The 25,029-nt window shown below is 33.7% G+C and overlaps 1 protein-coding gene across 1 annotated transcript in view; it reads right to left on the bottom strand.

The window, feature by feature from the left end:
- The window catches only part of wkd (TBC1 domain family member whacked), a 147,437-nt gene that overhangs the window by 86,802 nt on the left and 35,606 nt on the right, over positions 1 to 25,029 (bottom strand). Inside the window, exon 4 of the mRNA XM_090411809.1 lies at positions 21,517 to 21,624. Within this exon, the coding sequence (XP_090267935.1) occupies positions 21,517 to 21,624 (108 nt within the window). The remainder of the gene's footprint in view (positions 1 to 21,516; positions 21,625 to 25,029) is intronic.

The raw sequence follows: 25,029 nt of genomic DNA, 5'->3' as shown, positions 1-25,029 counted from the left end.
GATGAGCTATGGGTAAGCTGACAAAATTTTTGTTTTCTAAATTTTAAAAATTTCTTTTTGTAAATATATTATTACATTTCTAAACATTAGAAGTGTATGATATACAGCATACTGACTAACATATTTACACAAGTAAATTTAAATACTTGTTCTTAACTACAGAAGTTCTTAACTTGTCATGCTTTGTACTTACATTTTTAACACCCACACACATTACTATGTTGAGCTAAATATAGCCAGTGCTTCAAATTATGCAAACCCTACTCGCCATGCAAAAAATGTACTTGCAAAAGATCCCTTCCACCACTTTAATGATGCTGACCAGTAAGTTAATAGGACTAGAAAGTTTTTCCACTTGATTAGAAATGAAATTTGTCAAGAAATGATATTTTTGTTTAATCCTTTATCTAAATGTAAGCAAACAAAGTTTCCACATGAAGTATCTTCATGACTAGGCTACCTGTATATAGAGGCTAATAGCTTTACATCAATTGCCTTAGCATCCCATAATACACAACACACTTGCTTTCAGAAGTGTATATTGCTATGCATTATGGTTTCCAAAGGGAGTTAGACCCAGAAGAGATACTGATACCAAGGTTAACTGTTCTGGCATGATGGATTGATTGGACCTGTGGTCCTTTATCCCTTGCTGTATTAAGGATGATTATTGAGCACTTGACTCACCCATTGTGAACTACTGACTACTAGTAAGTCTGTTTCGAAAAAAAAAACTAAGATGGACATATCATGCAATAAAATCAGTTTCCACAAGGAGCCAACCACATCAAAACACTGCTTAGCATGAACACATAAATATACCAATGAAATACAGAATTCTCCGTAATTGTTTACTAATATATTCCAAAAAGAATGCATTTCCTTCTGTCCATACAGAGATTTAATCTAAGAACTCATCATAATGTATAGTGCATCCACCAATATGCAAACAGGAAACATCTTATCTTTTGAGATGATTCCTCTTAGCCTTCTCCCTCTAGCCTGAATATGTTCAAATTATCAAAAAAAAAAAAAAAAAAAAAAAAAAAAAAAAAAAAAAAAAAAAAATGACCTCACTGTTAGGGGGAGATGGATTGCAAGAAATTAAGCTTCAAGGTTAAGAACTTAAAGAAGTAAGAATGATTTTTGGAATTGAATTGCAGGAGCAGTAGTCAGCAGGTGAATAATACATAAGGAGGCAAAAAATCTTAAGCCACAGCAGATCCTTTGAGAAGGAATATCACATGGTATTTTGGAATATCAAATGCACATGCACTATCTACATGGCAGGAGGAATCATAAAGAGTATAGTGTCTGGTGCAGTAAAAAAAACAGATCAGGTATGGATATCAGTAAGTGATGGTCGATATCATTTAAGGTTGGTATTTATACCACCACTGTTGGTAAAGATAATATGGAAGAGTTTCTGGGTTTTTGAGTTCTTTCAATTTTTTCAGGAAGTTTATTTTTAGGGGATGCTTAAGGGTTAAAGCATTGTCCATACTGACACAAAGTTGAAGCCAAATGATGACGGAAAAGCTTGTGATCAGAGATTTGCAGATGGCAATATGGTTATATTGTGTATCTGTAATACTACAGAGCAGAAAGCAAACAGGGAAACTATTGCTCTACTTTATCTCCAGAACAACCACCACGGCAAGCGAACTCTTACAATTGGCCCGAAGTTCCCAGCGTCCCTTAAATGGAACAGGGATATGAAGAATCTCCAGGCTCAAAATGGTGTCCACTTTTAAAATAGCAACTTGGAATGTCAGAACTCTATACGAAGCTGGCAAATTAAAAAATGCCACAGAGAGACTGGGTATCTGGATTTTGGAAATTTGCAAGACAAGATGGCCAGGATCTGGAAAGTGTCAACAAGATAATACTAATAGTAGTTGTAATAGTAGATGAAGAAATCAATAAATCAGTAATAAATTGGATCCCATTTTCTGAGAGGATAATGCTGTTACAACTTAAAGGGAAACCCTGTTAATATAAATATCATCCAAGCTTATGCACCCACAGCTGACAAAATTGAAGAAGTTGAAGAGTTTTATGAACGCTTAAGAGATTAAAAATTAACAAAAAAACATGAAATAAACATAGTGATGGGTGACTTCAATGCGAAAGTGGGCAGAGGGGGGTGACAGAGAAATTGTTGGAGAACAAGGCTTAGGCACCAGAGATGAACAAGGAGATTGCCTTGTTCAGTTCTGTCAGGAAGAAGATCTAGCAATAGCAAACACCTGGTTTAAACTTCCACCCAGAAGACTGTACACTTGGAAATTGCCTCAAGATAACTGACATAATATTGTCAGAAATCAAATTGACTACATACTGATAAATAAAAGATTCCATAGTAGTATAAGGAGTGCAAAGACTTATCCTGGAGCAGATATCTCATCAGAACACAATCCCATAGTTGCAGAAATACGTCTTAGATTAAAATCAGCCAAAAAATCACAAAAGAAGAAAAAGAAAATTGATGTAGAAAAACTAAAAGACCCGAAAATAAATAAGAAAGTTAAGACACAGCTTAACCTGCGATTACAAGAGATTAACATAGAAGAAAATGAATGAATGGAATCTCTTTGGAATAGCTTAAAGAATGCCATAACAAGTAACAAGTATTGAAGAAGTAGGTTATGTAAATAATGTAAAACAACAGGAATGGATGACAAATGAATTCTTTCTCTTATTGATACATGAAAAATGTACAAAAACAAAGACCTAGCCAAATCAGAAACACATAACATCATCAAGAAAAAAATAAAAGAAGCAAAGGAAAATTGGATGAAAAATTTATGTATCGAGATTGAACTGCTTCAGAAGAAACATGCCTACTTCAATCTGTATAAGAAAATCAATGAAATATCCGGTAAACTCAGAAAATAGCAAACAGTGTCCCCCTAAGAGATGAAAGTGGAAAATTAATTCCAGAAGAAGAGAACGAAGCACAGATTTGGATAAAGTATATAACAGAGAACTCTTCAATGATAATAGGCAGAAACCTATAAATATAAAAGATAACATACAAGGACCAGAAATTCTGAAATGTGAAATAGAGAATGCTATAAGATCAAGTAAAACAGGAAAAGCCAATGGACCAGATGGAGTGCAAACAGAATTTTTAAAATTAATAGAATCAGATAACATCAAACTTCTTGAAAAACTGTTCAATAAAATATATGTAAGTGGTGAATTTCCACCACTGCGGAAAGGCAGCAGGAGTAGATGATATTCGACCAGAAATGCTGAAGTATGTTGGTATAAAAGTCTTACAATGGCTGCACTGCATAGTTCAGAAAGCCTGGACAGAGGGACGAATTCCCGATGATTGGAGTAGAGCTCTCATAGCACCCACATATAAAAAGGGAAATAAAACTGAATGTGAGAATTACAGAGGTATTTCCCTACTGAGTGTTCCTGGCAAGATCTATGCAAGTATACTTGAGAAACGGTTGAGAAGAATTGTGGAAGAAAAGCTTGGTGAAGAACAAGCTCGATTCAGGCCAAATAGAGGCTGTCAGGATCAGATCTTCACTTTACGACAAATAGTCCAGAAAGCATGGGAATATAACAAAGATCTGTATTTAAGTTTTGTCGATTTGGAAAAGGCAATATGAAAAGGTGCCAAGAGAGAAGCTATTCAATATGCTGCAGTTATATGGTGTCAATGGGGCATTATATCAAGCAATACGTAGTCTTTATTTGATTTGTAAGTCAGCAGTTAGAATAGAAGGAAGTACAGGAAGATGGTTTAATGTTAAATCTTGTGAGACAAGGATGTACATTATACCCTCTGTTATTCATTATCTATATGGATCACATTATGAAGGAAAGTAGTATTAAACCCGATATCAAAATTGGAGATGTTAATGTCAGCTCTTTGCTTTATGCGGATGATGTTATACTTCTAAATAAATCCGCTACAAGTCTGCAAGATTCTCTGACTAAATTGAATAGCTGTTGTAATAGATATGGTATGAAGGTCAGTAATAAAAAGACAAAGACAATGAAAATAGGCAGAATCATTGAAAATGTCAACTGTGTTGTGAATGGAGAACCTGTGGAACAAATAAAACATTTCAGCTACTTAGGCACAATTTTTACTGAAGATAGTAAATTAAATATAGAAATAGACAACAGAATCAGCAAAGCTGGTATGGTGGGAAGTCAATTGAATAAATTCATATGGAATAAGAGAGAAATTAGTCGGAATACTAAATTAGCTGTATACAAGACAGTGTTCAAACCAGTTTTAACTTATGGATCTGAGAGCTGGGTCAGAAGTAAAACACTTGACCAAAGAGTAGAGACCGCAGATATGAGAGTCCTAAGAAAGATTAGAGGCGTGAACAGATGGCATCAATGGCAATATGATATTAAAAATGAGGATATTAGGAAAGAACTTGACACTGTCAGCATCCAGGAATGCATTAGCAGAGCTAATCTCAGGTGGTATGGTCACTTAAATAGAATGGGAGAGGAAAGATTAGCAAAACAAGTGTTCACTGCCAGGTTGCCAGGAAAACGACTCAGAGGAAGACCAAGATATAGGTGGATTGATACGGTACAAAGTGCCTTAGACGATAGAAATATAAGATCTGATAATGATAATGTTGGAGTCTTGACAAGTAACAGACTGATTTGGAGGAAAATTGTAGATAGGAAGTTAGTAATGATGTAATTTTTTCATGTAGTACTGTCATATCCTGTACATCCCTTGAGGGTACATGGCAGGAATTTGATGATGATGAATTTCCACCAGAATGGCTCAAATCTACATTTATCACTATCCCAAAGAAACTCCAAGCAAATTCCTGTGGTGACTTCCGACTTATTAGTCTAATGAGTCAAACATTAAAAATATTTTTGAAAATAATTCAAAATCACATCCACAGAATAAGTGAAACATTAGAGAGGCCCTTTTCTGTGCCTAAATATTGATACAAAAATGCATAGAAAAACAAAAATCTGTCTTCACATGTTTCATAAATTTCAAAAATGCATTCAACAAAGTCAGACACTCTAACTTAACAGAAGTCCTTCAACAAATAGGGCTAAATGAAAAAGACATGAGACTAGTACGAAATCTGTACCAGAATCAATTAGCTACCATTCAATTAGAAATCATTACCACCAGTGATATTAACATCAAAAGAGGAGTGAGACAAGAATGTGTGCTCTCACCACTTTTGTTCAACATATACTCAAAGGTAATCTTTAAAAAGGTACGAGAAGAATGTCCAGAGGGAATCACAATAAATGGAAAGATTGTTAACAACCGATGATATGCAGATGACACTATGCTAATTATAGATAACATCACGGATCTCCAAAATCTCATTAACAGAGTATACATAAAGCCAAAGAATGGGAATAAATATAAACATCAACAAGACGAAATACATTGTCATCAGCAAATATCCAACCTCATCAATGAAACTGACACTCAATGAGAAAAATATCGATCAAGTGTCAAGGTATAAATATCTTGGTTGCTGGCTTAATGAAAGGTGGGATCCAGAAATAGATATAAAGACAAGGATTGAAGTTGCACGGCAGTCCTTCATGAAAATGAGAACATTATTCTGCAATAAAGATCTAAACATAGAAGTCAGATGCGAATGCTGAAATGTTACATCTGGTCCATTCTGCTCTATGGAGTTGAAACATGGACATTAAAAGCAACAACCATCAAGAAAATTGAAGCCTTTGAGATATGGCTACATAGAAGAACGCTAAAGATATCATGGACAGAAAAAATTACCACTTAAAATCCATTGGCAAAGCCAAAGATCTCATATAAACAATCAAGAAACGAAAAACATCATGAGAAACAGCACATACCAACTTCTACAAACTATTTTGGTATGAAGAATTTATGGCAAAGGAGCTAGAGAAAGAAAAAGAATATCATGGTTTGACAATACCAAGATGGACAGGAAAGAGCAGCATACAACTGCTCAGATTGACACAAGAACGCAGTTTGTTCACTAAGATGGTCGCTGACCTTCGATAGAAGATAGCAGCATAAGAAGAAGAAGGGTTAAAGGTGGATAACTGGGAGGAAACCTCACATAACATTTTAAGGAATCACAAACCAACTGCAGCTTCTGACATGATGTCCAATCCTCACCTTCTCATAGTGCACCCAGTTTGTATATATACCTCAAAAATGAACAAATGAGGATGGGGTGGAAATTTTGGATTTAGTAGACCAAACAGTATCTTACTTGCTTAAACCAAAATAAAATGGTACAACATGATGAAATTTCAAGCTGGCTGAGGTGACATCTGGATAAAGAATAGCCCCCACCATTTTCATTGAGGCAAACAGGATGAACAACAAAAGTCAGTTACAGGAACAAACTCCAACTCAATATCAGAGTTCAAGATTGGTACTGTAAACATAAAAAGCACCAAGAGAGAGAGAGAAAATGGAACCAGCAGAAAAACTGCATAAGTAGCAGGTCAACATAATAGGTGTTACCAAAACAAAAGAAATAAATACAAGATATCATATTCAGACAATAATGATCAGAGAAAAGAATGAGTACCTATAGTATTATTCAATACTAAATATGATGATATTAATCTGGAATGACTGGCAATATCAAGTAGAACGATGTGGACAAATATCAAAATAGGGAATTGGACAATGAGACTTATTGGTGCCTATGATCCCAAGACTGTTCTACTAAGAAAGAAGTGGAGGATATTTTTGAAGCATGAAAGAAAGACTGCATGCCGACACTAAGAAAAGGAAAAGTTGGTCCATAAAATGGAACAACTTTTCTTAACCAACTTGGACCAAATTATATATTGTTGGTCCATGAAATGGACCAACAATATATAATTTAAGGTCCATGAAATGAACCTCTTTAAATTATATATTGCTCTTTGTAAATTGTCTTCCGTATCTGATCTTCTGCAAATAATAGCACATTTATTTTGTTATTCCAGGAAATTTCTATACCTGGATTGTTTAAGGTGTTCCACTGTATTGATATTGCATTAATATAGATATTGAAAAGTGTTAGAGACAGAGGACATCCCTGTCTTACTCCTTGGTTTATAGATTGTTTTTCAGACATTTTTTCATTTATTTTATTAACTTTGTACATTCAATATTTCATGTAGTAAAATATGAAGTATATTTATTCCTTGTAATATATCAAACAGTATGTATCTTTTTACTTTGTCAAATGTTCTAATTTAATAAATGGGACATTATATTGAGCAATATAGTTCATATCTGAGTTATAAGTCAGCAGAGCAGTTAGAATTGAAGGAGGTACACAAACGTGATTTGATGTTAAATCAGGTGTGACAATAGGGCACACATCTCCATTATTATTAATTAGCTATGCAGATCTCATTATGAAGGAAAGTGACATCAAATCTGATACTGAAACTGGATATGTTAATCTCAGCTCTTTATTGTATGCAGATGTTACTGTTAAATAAATCCAGTATAAGTCTGCAGCATTCCTAAACTACATTGAATAACTGCTGTAATAAATTTAGTATGAAAATAAACAGGATGACGATTGAGAACATCAACTGGATCCTGAGACAACCTATAGAACAAGTAAGATATTTCAGCTATTTAGGGAATGATTTAAAGTGAAATGACAAATTAAATATGGAAATATACAAAAGAATTAGCAAAGCTGGTATGGTAGGAAATCAACTGAATAAATTTACTTATATGATATGATATAATAGAGAAATGAGTCAAAACACTAAACTAGCTGTGTACAAGACAATGTTCAAATCAATATAACTTATGGATCTGAGAGCTGGGTCAGAAGTATAACATTTGGTCAAATGTTATAAAACATTTGACCAAAGACTAGAGACCACAGATATGAGAGTCCTGAGAAGGATCAGGAGCATGAACAGATGGCATCAATGGCAATATCATATTAAAAATGAGGATATTAGGAAAGAACTTGACATTGTTAGCATCCAAGAATGTGTTAGCAGAGCTAATCTCAGGTGGTATGAGAGAGGAAAGGTTAGAAACACAAGTTTTTTTATTATTATTATTTATTTTATTTCACCAAGATGAAAGGAAAAAGACCCAGAGGAAGATCAAGATCTAGGTGAATTAATACAATAAGAAGTACCTTAGAATACTGAAATAAAAGATCTGACAACATTGGAATTCTGACAGATAACAGATTAATCTGGAGGAAAACTGTTGATAGGAAGTTAGTAATGATGTAATCTTTTCATGCTTTACTAGCCAAGTATCCTATACACCGTTCCTTGAGAGTGCATATCAAGAATTTGATGTTTTTTGTTATTTTTTTTAAAGCCACACTAACACTGAGTTTACAAAGACTAACACTATTAGTCTTTCAAAGGTGAAAAGAAAAAAAGCAGAGGAACATGGAGGAGATACTCTGACATGTTGCTCATATAAAGAGAATCCACTCTCCATGCCATGATGTCGCTTTGAGAGTGCTTCTCATATAGCACTACTTGGTCTCCCTCTTGGCATGATCTAGCAGTCTTCTATACTGTTAGATCATTCTGATATACTGCTTCCAATCAGGAAGCTTTATAACTCTCTGGCAGCCATCCTATGGAACTGCTTTACTACTGTACCCTTGAAGATGGGGATCTGTATCTCCATAATATGTTTAGCATGTCCTTGAAGGTTATCACTCAATGCATATTAGAACAATAGGGGGTGGACAAAACCAAAACCCTACTCTTTCTAAACCTCTGATAAAAATAGTATCAGCCACTTTAGGATTGGTGGTAATGTTTCACACCAGATGATGAAGGTCATCTACTGCCTATATATGTAAATTTTGAGCTTTTTCATCTAGTCTCAAAGTATTCAATGGTGCAATGATGGTGACAAAAAGTCAAAACAAACAGAATGGAAAAGAAATGTTTCAGTTTAAATATAACAAACACATGATTTAAACCTAACGAATTCTAATGGCATGCTAATGCTATCTTGCAAATCATTACAGTATATATTTTATTGTTATACTCAACTATTGTTATAACTGATAAACTAAAATTTTGCAAGAAATAAGTCATGTAAAATCTTAAATATTGTCATTACTTCAGTGATATAGATGATTTAATATCTCTAACAAACTGATGTAATATAGAGTGGGAGGCAAGTCAGAACCAAGGGAAATGATCTAAAAGGTATTTAAAGGACAAAAAAAAAGTTCTAAATTGTTTATAAAATAAAGAAAATAATACTGTAAAGCAGACGAAGTTGTCAAAATGGTAAAAAACACATATGGAAATGATATGATCATAGTGTTTTTCACAATAGCAATCTGAGCAACTGAATCTAGAGCCATGTTTAGCTTACACAGAACAGTTATTGTAATAATTTTGTTTTACTTTGAAATACTTTGTCAAATTTGGACAATAAAAAATTGTCCAATTTAAACCATCACAGAACAAATTTGAATAAAGATCCCAATTAGCAAATTTCAATAAAATCCATCTAGCCAGAGCAGAGCTGCTGACCACTCTCTCATTATCAGAGTTCTAAAAATGTTCCATTTAAATCAGAATCAAAATGACTCGACAAATTCTAAAAGGCATCTCTATCTAGCATACCAAATTTTAAAAAAAATCATCTAGCCAGAGTATATGTAGGATGTGTACAGAAAAAAACAAAAAAATATTTACTAAAATAAAGCTAAAGGATGTTCCATGAAAGATTATCAAATTAACATACATAACACACACAGGTACCAAAAAGAAGACGAAGAAGAAAAAACTAAACTTCTGGGTACAAGTACAGTGCATCATATATTTATGCAGTACTATATGACTGGCATGATAAACATATATTTAAATCTCTTCCTGAAAGTCCTCCAAAATTTACATACATAAGTGGAATGTCACACAATCAAGAGATTCTGGTCCTGGTGAGATTTTATATCTATACTTTGAACATGAACAGAAAAAAAGCAAAATTCATTTCAAAAGGTCAAATTCAAATATCTATAGAGTGGACTCAAAGTAACCTTTGATCTCATACAACTCCCAAAAATCACAGCAAACTTGAACAAAAGTAACTCATAATAAGTGTTTAGAAAACAAAATAGTTTTTAGAAATAGCTATGTCACTGTTAAGTATTATATAAATGAATAAATAATAATTATAATTATTTAAATTTATTGTATCTGCTGTTTCTGAAAAACTTAATTTGCATAATTTTAATTTCTATCTAAAGCAAAGTATCTACAGCATTATGAATTTAGGTTAGAGCAAAAATCGATTTATTTTACAGACACTTCACGTTTACATTCTACCAATTGAGAGTTCCAAAATTAATATATATAAAGAATGAAAACAGGAAACTGAGCGATAAAAAAGTGCATTTTGTAATAATCATACAGATATGATTTGTGCTAGCCTTGTTGGACAAGTGGTTAGAATATCTGTTCTGCAACCAACTAAAAATAGCTCAGCAATTACTTTTTGTCTATTTCCATATATAATTGGCTATCTGAATTGTGTTTATTTAGCTGAAATGTTTACTTCTATATGCCCTCCACTCATGATACAGTTGATGTCCTCAATGTTCCAGCTTAAGTGTCTTTTACAGCTGATTTTCAAACCAAATTCATTACAGCAGTTATTCAATATAGTTAGAGAATGCTGAAGAATTGTAATAGATTTATTTAATACACTAGTGTTCAAACGCTAAGGATGAACTACATTTTAACTGTATATACAAAAATTTTCATGACTACAGCCAAATGTGGGCAAATTTATTGCCAGAATACTATTAAATTACATTAAACAAAAATGTGCTATAAATTTCATACAAATTAAATGGCAATACGTTTTTGCCAAAAGATACAAATTTCCTAAGGATTTAAGGAATTAATGTACGGTGACTACAGAAAACTATGCAAAGAGACATTTCAGTATGGAATATGTCCATCCCAAACTGTGATATATCTCTCATAATGTTGTACTATGCTTAGCACCAAATGATTCAGTTCTTGAGGCAAATTGGCTCATTCCTCTTCCTCCTCCAGAGCAAGGATGAAGCCTTGTTTGTTTTCTGGAGGGACATTTTGAGCAGCAATGCATCTCCCTATTGAATCCCAAATGTGTTCTTTGGGATTGAAATCTGGGAAGCATGTTGGCCACTCGATTCGATTAATATCCTTGGTCTCCAGAAGTATCTCCACTGCTCATGTACTATGTGGTGTGGGAATGTCATTCATAAAAATGCATTCTTCGCCTACAGCACCATGGAACAATCGAACATGACATTGAAGAACTTTGTTGCAATATCGTTCACCAGTCATAGTCCCTTTTCCCAGAACTCGTAGCTCATTGCATCCATTAAGCATAATGCTGCCCCACACTATGATCCCAGCACTGTCATATCTATCCCATTCAAGAACATTCTCATAATAGTAAGCAGCACACTTTCATGCCAGATTGAGTGTCATCTAGAATCGGAGGAAAGACTAAAACATGCTTCACAATAAGCTATGGATACAGGGACGCAGACTACAGGTCTTCGGGCATGTAGGCTTACTTGTCACAGTTGTCGAGATATCCACGTATCTGTGATTGAATGGAGCCAACTTGCAAGCTGACCTGCCATGGTGCGTCAAATGCATTTTGCTGCTGTTATAATCAAAAATCTGTCTTCCTGTTCCATGGTAGAGTGAGGGTAACCTCTTAGCAAATGTCTGGAACATACTGCATTGATTTAAAACACTGCCCAAAGCCTGGATACAACACTATGTGAGATTCCAAACTCCCTGGCAATATCATTAATTCTGTGGCCTTCTTCAAGTTTCCAATAATTCTTCCCTGCGTGAAATCATCTGATGATGTGCTTGAGACATTACAAGATATCCAAGTTTGCAACTTTATTCCTCCATGAAGCAAGCTTCCTTCAAACACAATTCGCTTAAAGCAACCTTTTACCTTTTATCTTGATGAGTGCTACCATGTGACCCCTTTGCACACGATTAAGATATTTCACACTGTGTACCTGCTTTCTACTTGAAATCATCAGTTGTACAAATTGCCACAAGCTGATTTGTCTGAATTTGTGGTTGTAATCTTCAGAAATAGTGTTTGTCCTTAGGTTTTTGGATACCAGTATACCATCTGCATAAAGTAAAGGACTGAGTTGAATATCTCAACAGATAAGGTTTAATGCTTTTCTTTATAATGTAATCAATATAGATGAATAGCAGTGGAGATAATGTGCAGAGTTGTCTCACACATGATTTCAAATCATCTTCCTGTATATACTTCAATTCCAGTTACTGACATATGACTCAAATATGGAGTATATCCCATTTACATCATATAATTATAGCATTCTGAACAGTTTTTCTCTTGCTAGATTGTCATATGTCTTCCAGATTTACAAAAACTTAAATACAGATCCTTGTTATATCCCCCATGATTTCTCAACTATGTCTCAAAGAGAAAATCTAATCCTGATCACCTTTGTTGGGGATGAAACCAGCTTTTTTTTCTCCAAGTTTCCCTTCCATAATTTTTCTTAGCCCTTTCTCACTTCCACTTTCTATTTCCAGTAAATATTTACTGAACTGGTCACATTTCTCTTGAATGTTTTCTGTCTTGTTTCAAAACAATATAGAAAACATTCTACCGTGTTTGAAACAAACATTCATTTCTACCACTGCTTGTTTCATTTAGCAATTGTTCAAAATAATTATTCAAGACATCCAGAATCTCTACAATTCTCCACCAAGAATGTAGTAGAAGATATTTTCTATGTTCCTGCCTATTTTCATAGTTTTGGTCTTTTTATTACTGATTTTCATACCAAATTTGGTATAGCTGTTACTCAGTTTAGTTAAAGAATCCTGGAGGATTGCACTAGATTTGTTTAGGAATAGAACATCATCTGTATAAAACAAAGAGCCAAGTTTGATATCTCCAATCCTGATGTCAGGTTTAATGACACTTTCTTTTATAATGTGAACCATATTGATGAATAACAGTGGAATTCATTATTATATTAGTAGTATGAACCTTATCTTGCACTTGATTTTACATCAAGCCATGTTTCAGTACTTCCTTCAATTCTAACATCTAATTTACAACTTGTATTATTCTGCATAATGATTCATTTACTCCATATAATTATGTTCTGAAAAGCTTATCTCTTGACACCTTTCCATAATTTTCTAGAATTACAAAACTTAACCATACATCCTTGTTATATTCCCATGATTTCTCAATTGTTTGTTGCCAAGTGAAAAATCTGATCTCGACAACCTCTTTTGGTTTAAACCCAGCTTATTCCAATCCAAGTTTCTCTTCCATAATTTTTCTTAGCATGTAGTATGCATAAATAAATCTTATATGGAATACTCGGTAAAGAAATTCCTCTACAATGCTCACATTCAGTTTTATTTCCAGTTGATAGATGGGCTGTGTGAAAGCTCTATTCCTCGCATCTGAACTTTGACTTTCTCAGCAGGCCTGAATTATGCGGCACATTTATACCTCCATATTTGAGCATTTCTAAGTGAATGTCATCTACTCCAGCTTTATCACATTTGAAGCTTAAGAGATATTTTTAGTTTTTCGGACCAATAGGATTCACAGTACCATCGTGAATGTGAAATGAAGATTCCCTATTTCTACCTCATATAGAGTATATATATATACTCTATTGTATTTCTCTTGTATATTTCCTACCATTGTTCTGTTACCAGTTGTTTCATTTAATAGTCTTTCAAAGTAATAACTTCAGATATCCGAAATATCTTTAGTTTCAGTTTTCATGCCATCTTCATCATTTGATTCCTTTTACTGTACTCATTCCTCCATTTCTAAGCTTTTTCAATAGCCTTCAGAACATTTTACTGCCTTCCTGTATTTATCTTCTATATTCTTACATAAATCAAAGGTGCCAAGAGAGAAGCTATTCAATACGCTGCAGTTATATGGTGTCAATGGGGCATTATATCAAGCAATACGTAGTCTTTATTTGATTTGTAAGTCAGCAGTTAGAATTGAAGGAAGTACAGGAAGATGGTTTAATGTTAAATCTGGTGTGAGACAAGGATGTACATTATCCCCTCTGTTATTCATTATCTATATGGATCACATTATGAAGGAAAGTGGTATTAAACCTGATATCAAAATTGGAGATGTTAATGTCAGCTCTTTGCTTTATGTGGATGATGTTATACTTCTAAATAAATCCACTACAAGTCTGCAAGATTCTCTGACTAAATTGAATAACTGTTGTAATAGATATGGTATGAAGGTCAGCAATAAAAAGACAAAGACAATGAAAATAGGCAGAATCATTGAAAATGTCAACTATGTTGTGAATGGAGAACCTGTGGAACAAGTAAAACATTTCAGCTACTTAGGCACGATTTTTACTGAAGATGGTAAATTAAATATAGAAATAGACAACAGAATCAGCAAAGCTGGTATGGTGGGAAGTCAATTGAATAAATTCATATGGAATAAGAGAGAAATTAGTCGGAACACTAAATTAGCTGTATACAAGACAGTGTTCAAACCAGTTTTAACTTATGGATCTGAGAGCTGGGTTAGAAGGAAAACACTTGACCAAAGAGTAGAGACCGCAGATATGAGAGTCCTGAGAAAGATTAGAGGTGTGAACAGAGGGCATCAATGGCAATATCATATTAAAAATGAGGATATTAGGAAAGAACTTGACATTGTCAGCATCCAGGAATGCGTTAGCAGTGCTAATCTCAGGTGGTATGGTCACATAAATAGAATGGGAGAGGAAAGATTAGCAAAACAAGTGTTCTCTGCCAGGTTGGCAGGAAAACGACCCAGAGGAAGACCAAGATATAGGTGGATTGATACGGTACAAAGTGCCTTAGACGATAGAAATATAAGATCTGATAATGATAATGTTGGAGTCTTGACAAGTAACAGACTGATTTGGAGGAAAATTGTAGATAGGAAGTTAGTAATGATGTAATTTTTTCATGTAGTACTGTCATATCCTGTACACCCTTTGAGGGTACATGGCAGGAATCTGATGATGATGATGATGATGATGATCAAATCTTCCCATGACTAGTTTTCTCTACGGACATCTGCTGACATACTTGCTTGTAATTTTTACTATGCTTTTTCTTTTCTTTTCTAGGAGTGCTCTTTAACTTCCTGTGTCCATCATGGCATTATATTTTTATCCTCATAGACAACTTTACCACATGCTCTCATAGGAAAATTAATAATTTCTTAGTTTATTGCTGAAACTCCACAGTTCAGTTACTGTTTTTGAAGACTTATCCTTTCTTGAATAATGTTTATATACATGAATCCACCATTAACCATCAAGTCACTACTGAAGATGAAAACAAGTTGTTGAACTCACATGAAAAGGAGTCCATCACTGAAGAACTTAACAAAATGACAGAGTGAATAGCTACCAAAGATGTTATTGAAAAAACTAATCCTGCTTGTTTCTTCATCATCATCAAATTCCTGACATATATCCCACGAGGAGTGTACAGGATATGATAGTACTACATGAAAAATTTACACCATTACTAAATTCCTATCTAAAATTTTCCTCCAAATCAGTCTGTTACTTGTCAAAACTCTAACATTATCAGATCTTATATTTCTAACATTATCAGATCTTATAGAAATATAAGATAATGTTAGATCGTCTAAGGCAATTTGTGCGGTATCAATCCACCTATAACTTGGTCTTCCTACGGGTCGTTTCCTGAACCTGGCAGAGAACACTTATTTTGCTAATCTCTCCTTGCCCATTCTGTTTAAGTGACCATACCACCTGAGATTAGCTCTGCTAACACATTCCTGGATGCTGATAATGTCAAGTTCTTTGATAATATCCTCATTTTTTATATGATAATGCCATTAATGCCATCAGTTCATGCCTCTAATCTTTCTCAGGACTCTCATAGCTGCGGTCTCTAGTCTTTGGTCAAGTGTTTTACTTCTGACTCAGCTCTCAGATCCATAAGTTAAAACTGGTTTGAACACTGTCTTGTATACAGCATTCAAATATTTATAATTTAGTGTTCCGACTAATTTCTCTCTTATTCCATATGAATTTATTCAATTGACTTCCTACCATACTAGCTTTGATGATTCTGTTGTCTATTTCCATATTTAATTTACCATCTCTACTAAAAATCATGCCTAAGTAGCTGAAATATTTTACTTGGTTCCTATATTGTTCCACAGGTTCTCTGTTCACAACCCAGTTGACATTTTCAACGATTCTGCCTATTTTCATTGTCTTTGTCTTTTTTATTGCTGACCTTCATACCATATCTATTACAACAGTTATTCAATTTAGTCAGGGAATCTTGCAAACTTGTAGCGGATTTACTCAGAAGTATAACATCGTCCACATAAAGCAAAGAGCTGACAATAACATCTCCAATTCTGATATCATTTTTAATACCACTTTCGTTCATAATGTGATCCATATAGATAATGAATAACAGAGGGGATAATGTACGTCTTTGTCTCACACCAGATTTAACATTAAACCATCTTCTTGTACTTCCTTCAATTCTAACTGCTGACTTACAACTCAAATAAAGACTAAGTATTGCTTGATATAATGGCCCATTGACACCATATAACTATAGCGTATTGAATAGCTTCTCTCTTGGCACATTGTCATGTGCCTTTTCCAGATCGACACAACTTAAATACAGATCTTTGTTATATTCCCATGCTTTCTCAACTATTTGTCTTAAAGTGAAGATCTGATCCTGACAGCCTCTATTTGGCCTGAATCCAGCTTGTCCTTCACCAAGCTTTTCTTCCAGAATTCTTCTTAACTGTTTCTCAAGTATACTTAACTGGTAATTAGCTTACAGAATTAAAAACGCATATAAAGTATATTAATTAAAGGCAACTTTAATGAATAACTTCTATATTTCGGCAACGTCACGTTGTCATCTTCAGGAACATAAAAATATGGTATGTGCATGCAGGCACTAACAAAAGCAAGAAACTAATATTGTCCCTAAAGTCCTAATGGTGCCCTCTGGTGGGGTAATTTGATTGTCTTGGCCGTTGGGCTGAAGTTCTCATAATGTAAGGCTCCCAAATTTGGGGTAGTTTCATGCACCCAAATTTGTTGAGGTTTGGAACGTTTTTTAGAGCTGCTGATGATTCCTTGAATAATCTTTCGTACTTAAACTTGCTGCGGTGTATTTTTTTTTTTTAGTTTTCTTCCAAAGAATTCTATGGTGGGTATCTATGGCATGGTCTGCCAGCCCAGAGTGGCTGTACTGGTGAAATCGGATGTAGTCTTTGTGTTCTGAAATCCTGATATTTGCTGTCCTGCTTGTTTGGCCAAAGTAGGACAATTTGCAGCTGCAAGGGACCTGGTATACACCAGGTAGGTCTAGGGGAAGTGGTTGGTCTTTGGTAGAGCGGATAAGGGATGCCAACTTTTTATATGGTCTGTAACAAGAAGTAAGGTCATATTTTTTGAGGATATTGGTTATTTTCTCAAAGGTGCCCTGGATGGAGGGGATGGTGATAGATTTGGTGTAATCTTTATTGTGAAGGGGGGGGGGGTTTACTGGTTTTAGTATTTTTGGGGAGGTTATAGCCATTGGCTAAGAGACCATATAAAAAGTTGGCATCCCTTACATTTTTTTGCATTATAAAGAAACAGTTTTTTTCAAACACGGGTGTTTGAAAAAAACTGACTCCAATTCAGAAAAATGTAGAAACTGATGATCTAATTTGGAGTAAAAGAAATCTGGAATACTATGAAGCTCAAAGGACTTAGCCAGGCTGCCTCTAACATTACAGTAAAGTTTACTGGAGAGAAAAACTTCTTGGTTCAATAGGAGCTATGTAGATTTTTATTCTAAGACACACTAATCAGTGTTTTTCAATCTTTCAGTATAGTTTGAACATAGATACAAGAACCCTCGACACTTCTGCATATGGCAGCAAATCCATTCCGATAATAGAGTAATCAATCCATCTCATCGGGTGAGTCTATTATTACACATCGTAAAAATTAGCTTTTCTGTTATGAACATTCTAGTTAAAGCAGAAACTATTTTGCTAATATAACAGTTATTATACGAATATATATATATTTGTATAATAATAATAATAATCAGTGCTTTTTTTCTGGCGTAACGCACCGGAATGCCGTTCCGGCACCTATTTTTTTTTTACAGTTTTTTCAAATTTTCAAAAGTAATTTTTGAAATAATGTTCGTGCGTACATAACACGTGCGCATGTGTGTTACAAGGCGTCATCTGGTAACACTAAGGCTCTAAATAGAGTCTTAGTAAAATAGTGCCTAAATAAAAAATACTAAAGATAAATTATATTTAATTCATTTATGCGACTCATGACAGCAACAGCTTTTCATTTAAATTAAGATTTGAATATCATTTTCTTTAATAAAAAGCTTAACAAGATGTGAGTTCTGGGCACCTTTTTTTCTAGAAAAAAAGTATTGATAATAATAATAATAAGCACGTGATTTCATGTGTTGGTGATGAATTCGGCCAGCTATGTGGTTCAACCACTGGCATACTCTTTCTCCAAGAAAGGAAATCTGGAAGAAGTTATTATAATTGTAAAGATAATTATTTTTAATATTTTAATTATAATAAATCACAAACATGTGAAAAAAATTTTTTAAATTATTAAATATCTTTTCAGTTATAAGAATATACATATAGTAGAAACAAAAATTCTGAAATTTAAATTTTTAATAATAAAAAAAAACTTTAAATGGGACAAAAGAAATTGTGTTGGAAAGAGGTTAGTTTAGCAAAATCTGGTTCAATATTTATTTTAACTGAAAATGACCCCTACATCAAGGAAATGTTTTTTTTTTATTATTATTTTAAGTCCACAAGCATAGAAAATCCAATTTTGCACATGCAACCAATACATCCATCACAACTTGCAACACAAACACAATTAAGCATGCAACGTGAGGGTGGCAAAACAATCACTGAAGATAATTACAATTTAAGATACTAATTATTTTGAAATTTAGCAGAGTTCGAACTGCTAGTTTGAACTATTTGAATTTAAACTTTTAATGCGAACAGTTTCAACCATGAAACTAGAATGCAACTGTTCATCAACTACATGCAGCTCTACAAGAGGTAGGGCTGCATGTGGTTGATGGACAATTTTGTTCAAAACTTCCTTTAGATTTTTTAGTTATTGAAAAATTAATTATAGAATAGACCTGCAATTATCTGCAACAACTAAACTAAAGTTTAAAAAAAAGTACCCTCCCCCAAGACCTTTCATGTACCACCATTTTGGTAAGCATCACTCTAAACAAATTTTTTATTAAAATAAAGGGCCAAAAGGCTTCAGTTAGGCAATGCAAAAGTTATACAAATTAAGTGGATATTAAATCCAGCATTATTTCTAATGCCAAATACAGAAACTATAAAAGTTTCTTGTGAAATTTGACCAGAGAACTTTCAGGAATACACTCGCTGGCATTTACAGACCATATAGGAGAAGACACAAAAGACACATAGATGCTTGGGCATAGCGATTGTATCTCCTATAAGTTCCGGCTAGGGCAACTAGTAAATGCTGGAGAGTGTATTCCTGTAAGCTCTCTGTCAAATTTCATACAAAACTTTTAGTTTGTATTCGGCTTTGAAATAATGCTGGATTTAATATCCACTTGATTTTTATAACCTTTGCATCGCTGAATTGAAGCCTTTTGGCTCTTTATTTTAGTAAATACTTTTACGCACAAACCAAGAGTTCGGTTACAAAAAATACACCTCTCCAATGTTTCAAGTTCCTTAGTACTGAAAAAGAGTTTTTGCTCTCTTAAGGTTTATGCCTGGTCTCTGACAAACACCAACCAGTTTGAAACAGCTGTCAGGCCAGTAAAAATTTATCAAAATGGACCAACATCAGGTGAATATACAGACGCTTGGGCAGAGCAATCGTGTCTCCTATAAGGTTCAGCTAGGGCAACTCGTAAATTCTAGCGAGTGTATTCCCATAAGCTCTCTGGTCAAATTTCATATGAAACTTTTATAGTTTCTATATATATTTCTGAACTGCTTTAAAATAATGCTGGATTTAATATCCACTTTGTTTTTATTACTCTAAACAAAGTTTCCATAGCTCAGTCAGTTTCAGTGTTCTTCAGATAGAAAGATCTGAACTTGAATCCTGTAAGGATGCAAAGAAACTATCAGAACTTTTCAAATGATAGTGAGTTAGCTTTTGTTTTTAACACCATTCCCAAACATGAGGCTACAAGGTCTAGAACAAATAAATGCCACATGTAAGCTGGGGCAAGAGCCAAGTGATCTGTTGACGTTGTTCTTGAGGAATATTTCATGAAGAAGACTGCTCCACAGAACTAAGATAGATGGAATGAAACACTGGAAGTAACAGGTTTGATGAGTCTTAGTTCAACTGTAAAAGAATGTTTGGCAGCAGTTCTCAAATGTTCTGCTGACAAATGCCCGCAGAAATATCTGCAGGAGAGACCTAATGCAGAAACTAAGACTATGGCTGAAGAATCTCTCTCTCATGCACGCAGAGAAAGCATTATCAATGAACCTGACTGCTCTCCGCTGAACTGCATGAGCAGTTTTTTTGGTCTTTGGTGTACCACTGCAAATGTGAGAGCAGTATTCCAAGATTGGATGGATTTGAAATTTGACAGAGTAGGAACTCGAATGAAAAAGGATGACAAGTTCTCTGAACATGCCATAATAGTTGATTATGCCAGAAAAGACTACAAATAAGAGTCAGTCAGAGAAGAGATGTGGTCTTGACTGTTAACCTGAACATTATCAAAATGTAAGTGGAAAAGTAGGTCATTTTTTGCAAGAAAACAGGCCAAACTGCATTTTGGAAGCACTGAAGGCAATCAGGTTATTGTTTCTCACTGCAGGTTTATTGTATGATGAATGGAGAGTGTTATCATCAGCAACATCATAAATAGGGTTTGAAGTCAGCAAAAGCAGATTGGTCTGTCTGTCTCTCTCTCATTATATAAGGAAGAAGAAGATGGGTGAAATAGCAGAGTTCTGAGGAACACCTTGAACAGGAAAATCTGAAAAGAGAACAACCTGCACCATTACATGTAATGAATGAGTCAAGAGAAAATTGCAATCCAATTATAGAGAGAGAGGAAGGCAGACCATAAGATGGCAATCTGTCGAGAAGCTTGATGCCAGACCCTATCAAATGTCTTGGAAATGACAAGTGCAACAGCATGTTTCTCCGAACTTTTCCACGTCATACAATGCAAAAAGAATTATTCAACACTCTCTCCATAACAAAGGACAAGTTATAGAGAGACAAAGGAATAGTCTGTAATAACAGATGCTTTACTACAGCACATTTCCTTTAGAACAGCAATAATGCTCAATGAGGCTTTATGAACTTATTCTAGCCTGTTATGAAACACTATAATGGCATGTGCTGTAGTGAAAATAACCTATAAACTTGAAAATTAAACAAAACTTACCTGAAATTTATGCTTGTAATTATCCATGAAATATTTTGCACCACTGAGATACTGCCATGCTCTTGCTCTAAGAGATGGAGGAATACCCTTACGACACCGGTCACGGACCTTTTTAAAAGAAATGATGTTATATATGTGATACTCGTAGTAGGCAATATAATAATTTCTTTAAAATTAATTTTAAAAAATAAAATTATTTAATAAAATTAAAAAGAAATTAAAGAAAACCTAAAATTCAATAGACGTCCTCGTCTCAAGAAACCTTTTTGCATTCAAATATATAATTACATTAGGCCTAAGCATAATCTAGATTATTAGCTAATATTTTTACCAAAACCAAACTGATGTTTTGTCACCCATGAACCTCTGATCCCAATTTCATGATGCATAAAATATACACACTACCATGTATCTTTCCAAAATCACAAAGTTACTATGAATACATAAAAAATAAATAAAGAACTATTTTTTAAAAATTGGGAGGAGGGGGTATAAAACAGTCATTACATTGTCAAAACTACCCCTCGAGAGAGAATATTATATTTCCACACATGATCATAGGTCCACATGTAAATCAAAAGCATTTAAAGCCTTCAGCATTCACTGCTTTGGTATCACACTACTTAAAAGAAATTCTGAAGTCATAATAGTCTGCATTTTATTAATGCATTGTTAGTTTGCCCACATGACAGGCCTAATTTAAATTTAGTCTTCTTCACATGCAAGTATGAACTGTGATACTCCATAATGCTTTCATAGGTTCTACAATTAAAAATGTAATTATCATGCTTATTTATTGCAGGCCAAGGCATTAGTCCTGAACAGAATATACTGCATATCATCAGTGGTAGACTTTCATAACCACAATGATCGTTTACAATTTTAGACACTGTAAATACATGTTGGAAGTTTTTCAACTAGTTATACTATAAATTAAAGATGCCAAGAAATTATATTCTTGGTTTAATCCTTTATCCAAGTGCAAATAAACAAAGTTTGCACCTGAAGTAACTTCAGGACTGCATAATGCATAGCATCATGCATAATGCATGTCCATAAGGATATGTGCTGCTTTATGGAATACTAAGGCAAATGATGTGAAGTCATTAGCCTCAATATATGAGTTACCCAGTCCTGAAGTTACTTCAGTAACTGCACTTGGATAAAGGATTAAACCAAGGGTATAATTTCTTGGCATCTTTAATTTACACTGTAAATGCAGTTAAGTAGTACAGAGTGCCTAACTATCTTGGAAAACAACTAATGAGTTTCAGAGTGTTGTCAAATGGTAGAACCTTAAATATTCACTAATAAAAAGGCAAAATAGGATGATTAATTAAGAGTTAATCTTTCAAGTAGTGTATTATTAGATAGATAGGTGGAAGATGCCATATGCCCCTAGATTGGTAAAGAGCTGGTTTAATTCTCAATGTTGGCATACGGTACGTTTTTCTGAAATAAAAGGACTTTCAAAATGAAGGCGAGTTAGCCAATCTCATACAGAGGTCACAATGTTTTATCTCCTTGATAACTGGTGGATTTTCACCCTCTGAATAGAAAATCTAGTTTGAAAATGTACAGCAAAATTCAAGCATTGCGATGTTTATAATAAGAGTCTTGAGTGCAGAGTACTGGCAGAAGGATAGTTTAAGAAATTAGGGATCTGAATTTAGAGACTAAAACATCAGGAGCTTGGATTTAATGGCCATAAAATATAAGAATCTATTATAGAATCAGCTATAGTATTAAATGATAATGATCAATCTGTCATAGTTAAATACTATGATAGGTAAGCCTGGTTTGATTTTAGAAAACACACTGAGTTGGTAGAGAAAGATTTAAAAAATAAAAAAAATCCAAAAAATTAGGATTTAAAAAAAAAATAAAAAAAAAAGAAGATTATACTTGTCTTCTACTCTTCTTTCTTTCCTCTACTCTCTTACTCCTCCAAGAGTGACTGTCCTCTCAAACTGCAGTTTTCATTAAAAAAAAAAAAAAAAAAAAAAAAAAAAAAAAAAAAAAAAGCAAGCCTAGTTGCCTCAAGGTGGCAGCCCCACCACTAGGATACCTATCGTTATGCTAGTAACTAGACAAAGGTAACTGCTACTTTCAAGTCTCAACGAAATCCAAACCAGACAGAAAACATGGGAAAAGACTGCAAACTGAAAAAGGTTAAGAAACTTTGGAAAAAGAAAAATGTGGTGAAATATGCTACATGGAACATTAGAAGCATAGCACATAAAGAAGCAGAATTAGATAAAATTTTAAATGAAGAAAATATAGAAATTGCAGTTATTAGTTAATAAACAAAAAAAAAAAAAAAACTTAGAAAGGAACAAACAAAACAACTAATTATCATATATATCTACCATATATATATAAAATGATAAGCCTTTTTATGTGACGTTTTTTGAAACTCAGGGGCTACCCTGAGTGTAGAGTCTTCAAAATTCAAGGCGAACCGGCCTACCAGTGAACTCCAGGAGGCGGGGAGGGGGGGGGGCATAGCTCCCCCTAGTGTGTGTATGTATATATATATATATACTAGGGTTACCAAGTAATTTTATAAACTTGGTTATTTTACTCCTATATATATATATGGTCTGGGTAGTGACTATATATATAGTGGAGTGGACAAACAAATACATGCAAAAGCTATTGTGATGATTTGAATCCATAAACCAATTAAAGCAAAAATAACTCATTATACATACTGGAATGAAAGAATATTAGAAGTGCAATTAAAATTAAATAAAGCAAATTTAACAGTTGAAGTGTATGCTCCCAAAGAAGGAAAAGAAGAAGAAAATTATGACTTTTACAAAGAGTTACAAGGGATATATGAAAAATTAAATAAAACAAACAATATAATTATAGCCAGATCTTAATGCCACAGTAGGAATGAAAAAAATTAATAATATAGAAAAATTTGGAGAACCAACAGTAAACAAAAATGGAAAGTGACTAATTGATTATATAATAATTTAAAAATAATGAAATACATTCTACAAACATAAACATATACATAAATATACATGATATGGAAGAGGACAAAAATCAATAACAGACTATGTGATAACAAAAAAAAGCAGCAAACCTCTTCCTAGATGTTAAAGTCAAGGGCTAGAAATAGACACAAATCACTATTTAGTGCAAGTAAAATTAAGTTTCCACCAAATTGATTACAAAAAATAAACTACAGAAACAAGATCTAATTACAAAGTAAGACTACTAAATGATTCAAGTATAAGCAATTTATAAACAGAGGATTAATAAATACTTAGAAAAAATAAAAGAAAATGAAGACATTGAGAAAGAATGGAATAATATTAAAGAAATTATTACATCAGCAGCATATGCAAGTCTAGGAATACACAAAAAATATCATAAAAATAAAAAATTATATATATGAGACAATGAAATAAAAACAATAATTGAAAATAAAAAGTAAGCCTTTAAAAGATGGTTTAAGTAGCAAAAAACAAGAAGATGAAATTGAATATAAAAAAAAGA

Source organism: Typopeltis vanoorti, chromosome 22, assembly GCF_054136105.1.
Source record: "Typopeltis vanoorti isolate ZY-2024b chromosome 22, IOZ_Tvanoo_1.0, whole genome shotgun sequence".
Classification (NCBI taxonomy): domain Eukaryota; kingdom Metazoa; phylum Arthropoda; class Arachnida; order Uropygi; family Thelyphonidae; genus Typopeltis; species Typopeltis vanoorti.
The sequence above is the reverse complement of the archived record's forward strand: the minus strand, read 5'-3'. Positions and strand labels throughout refer to the sequence as shown.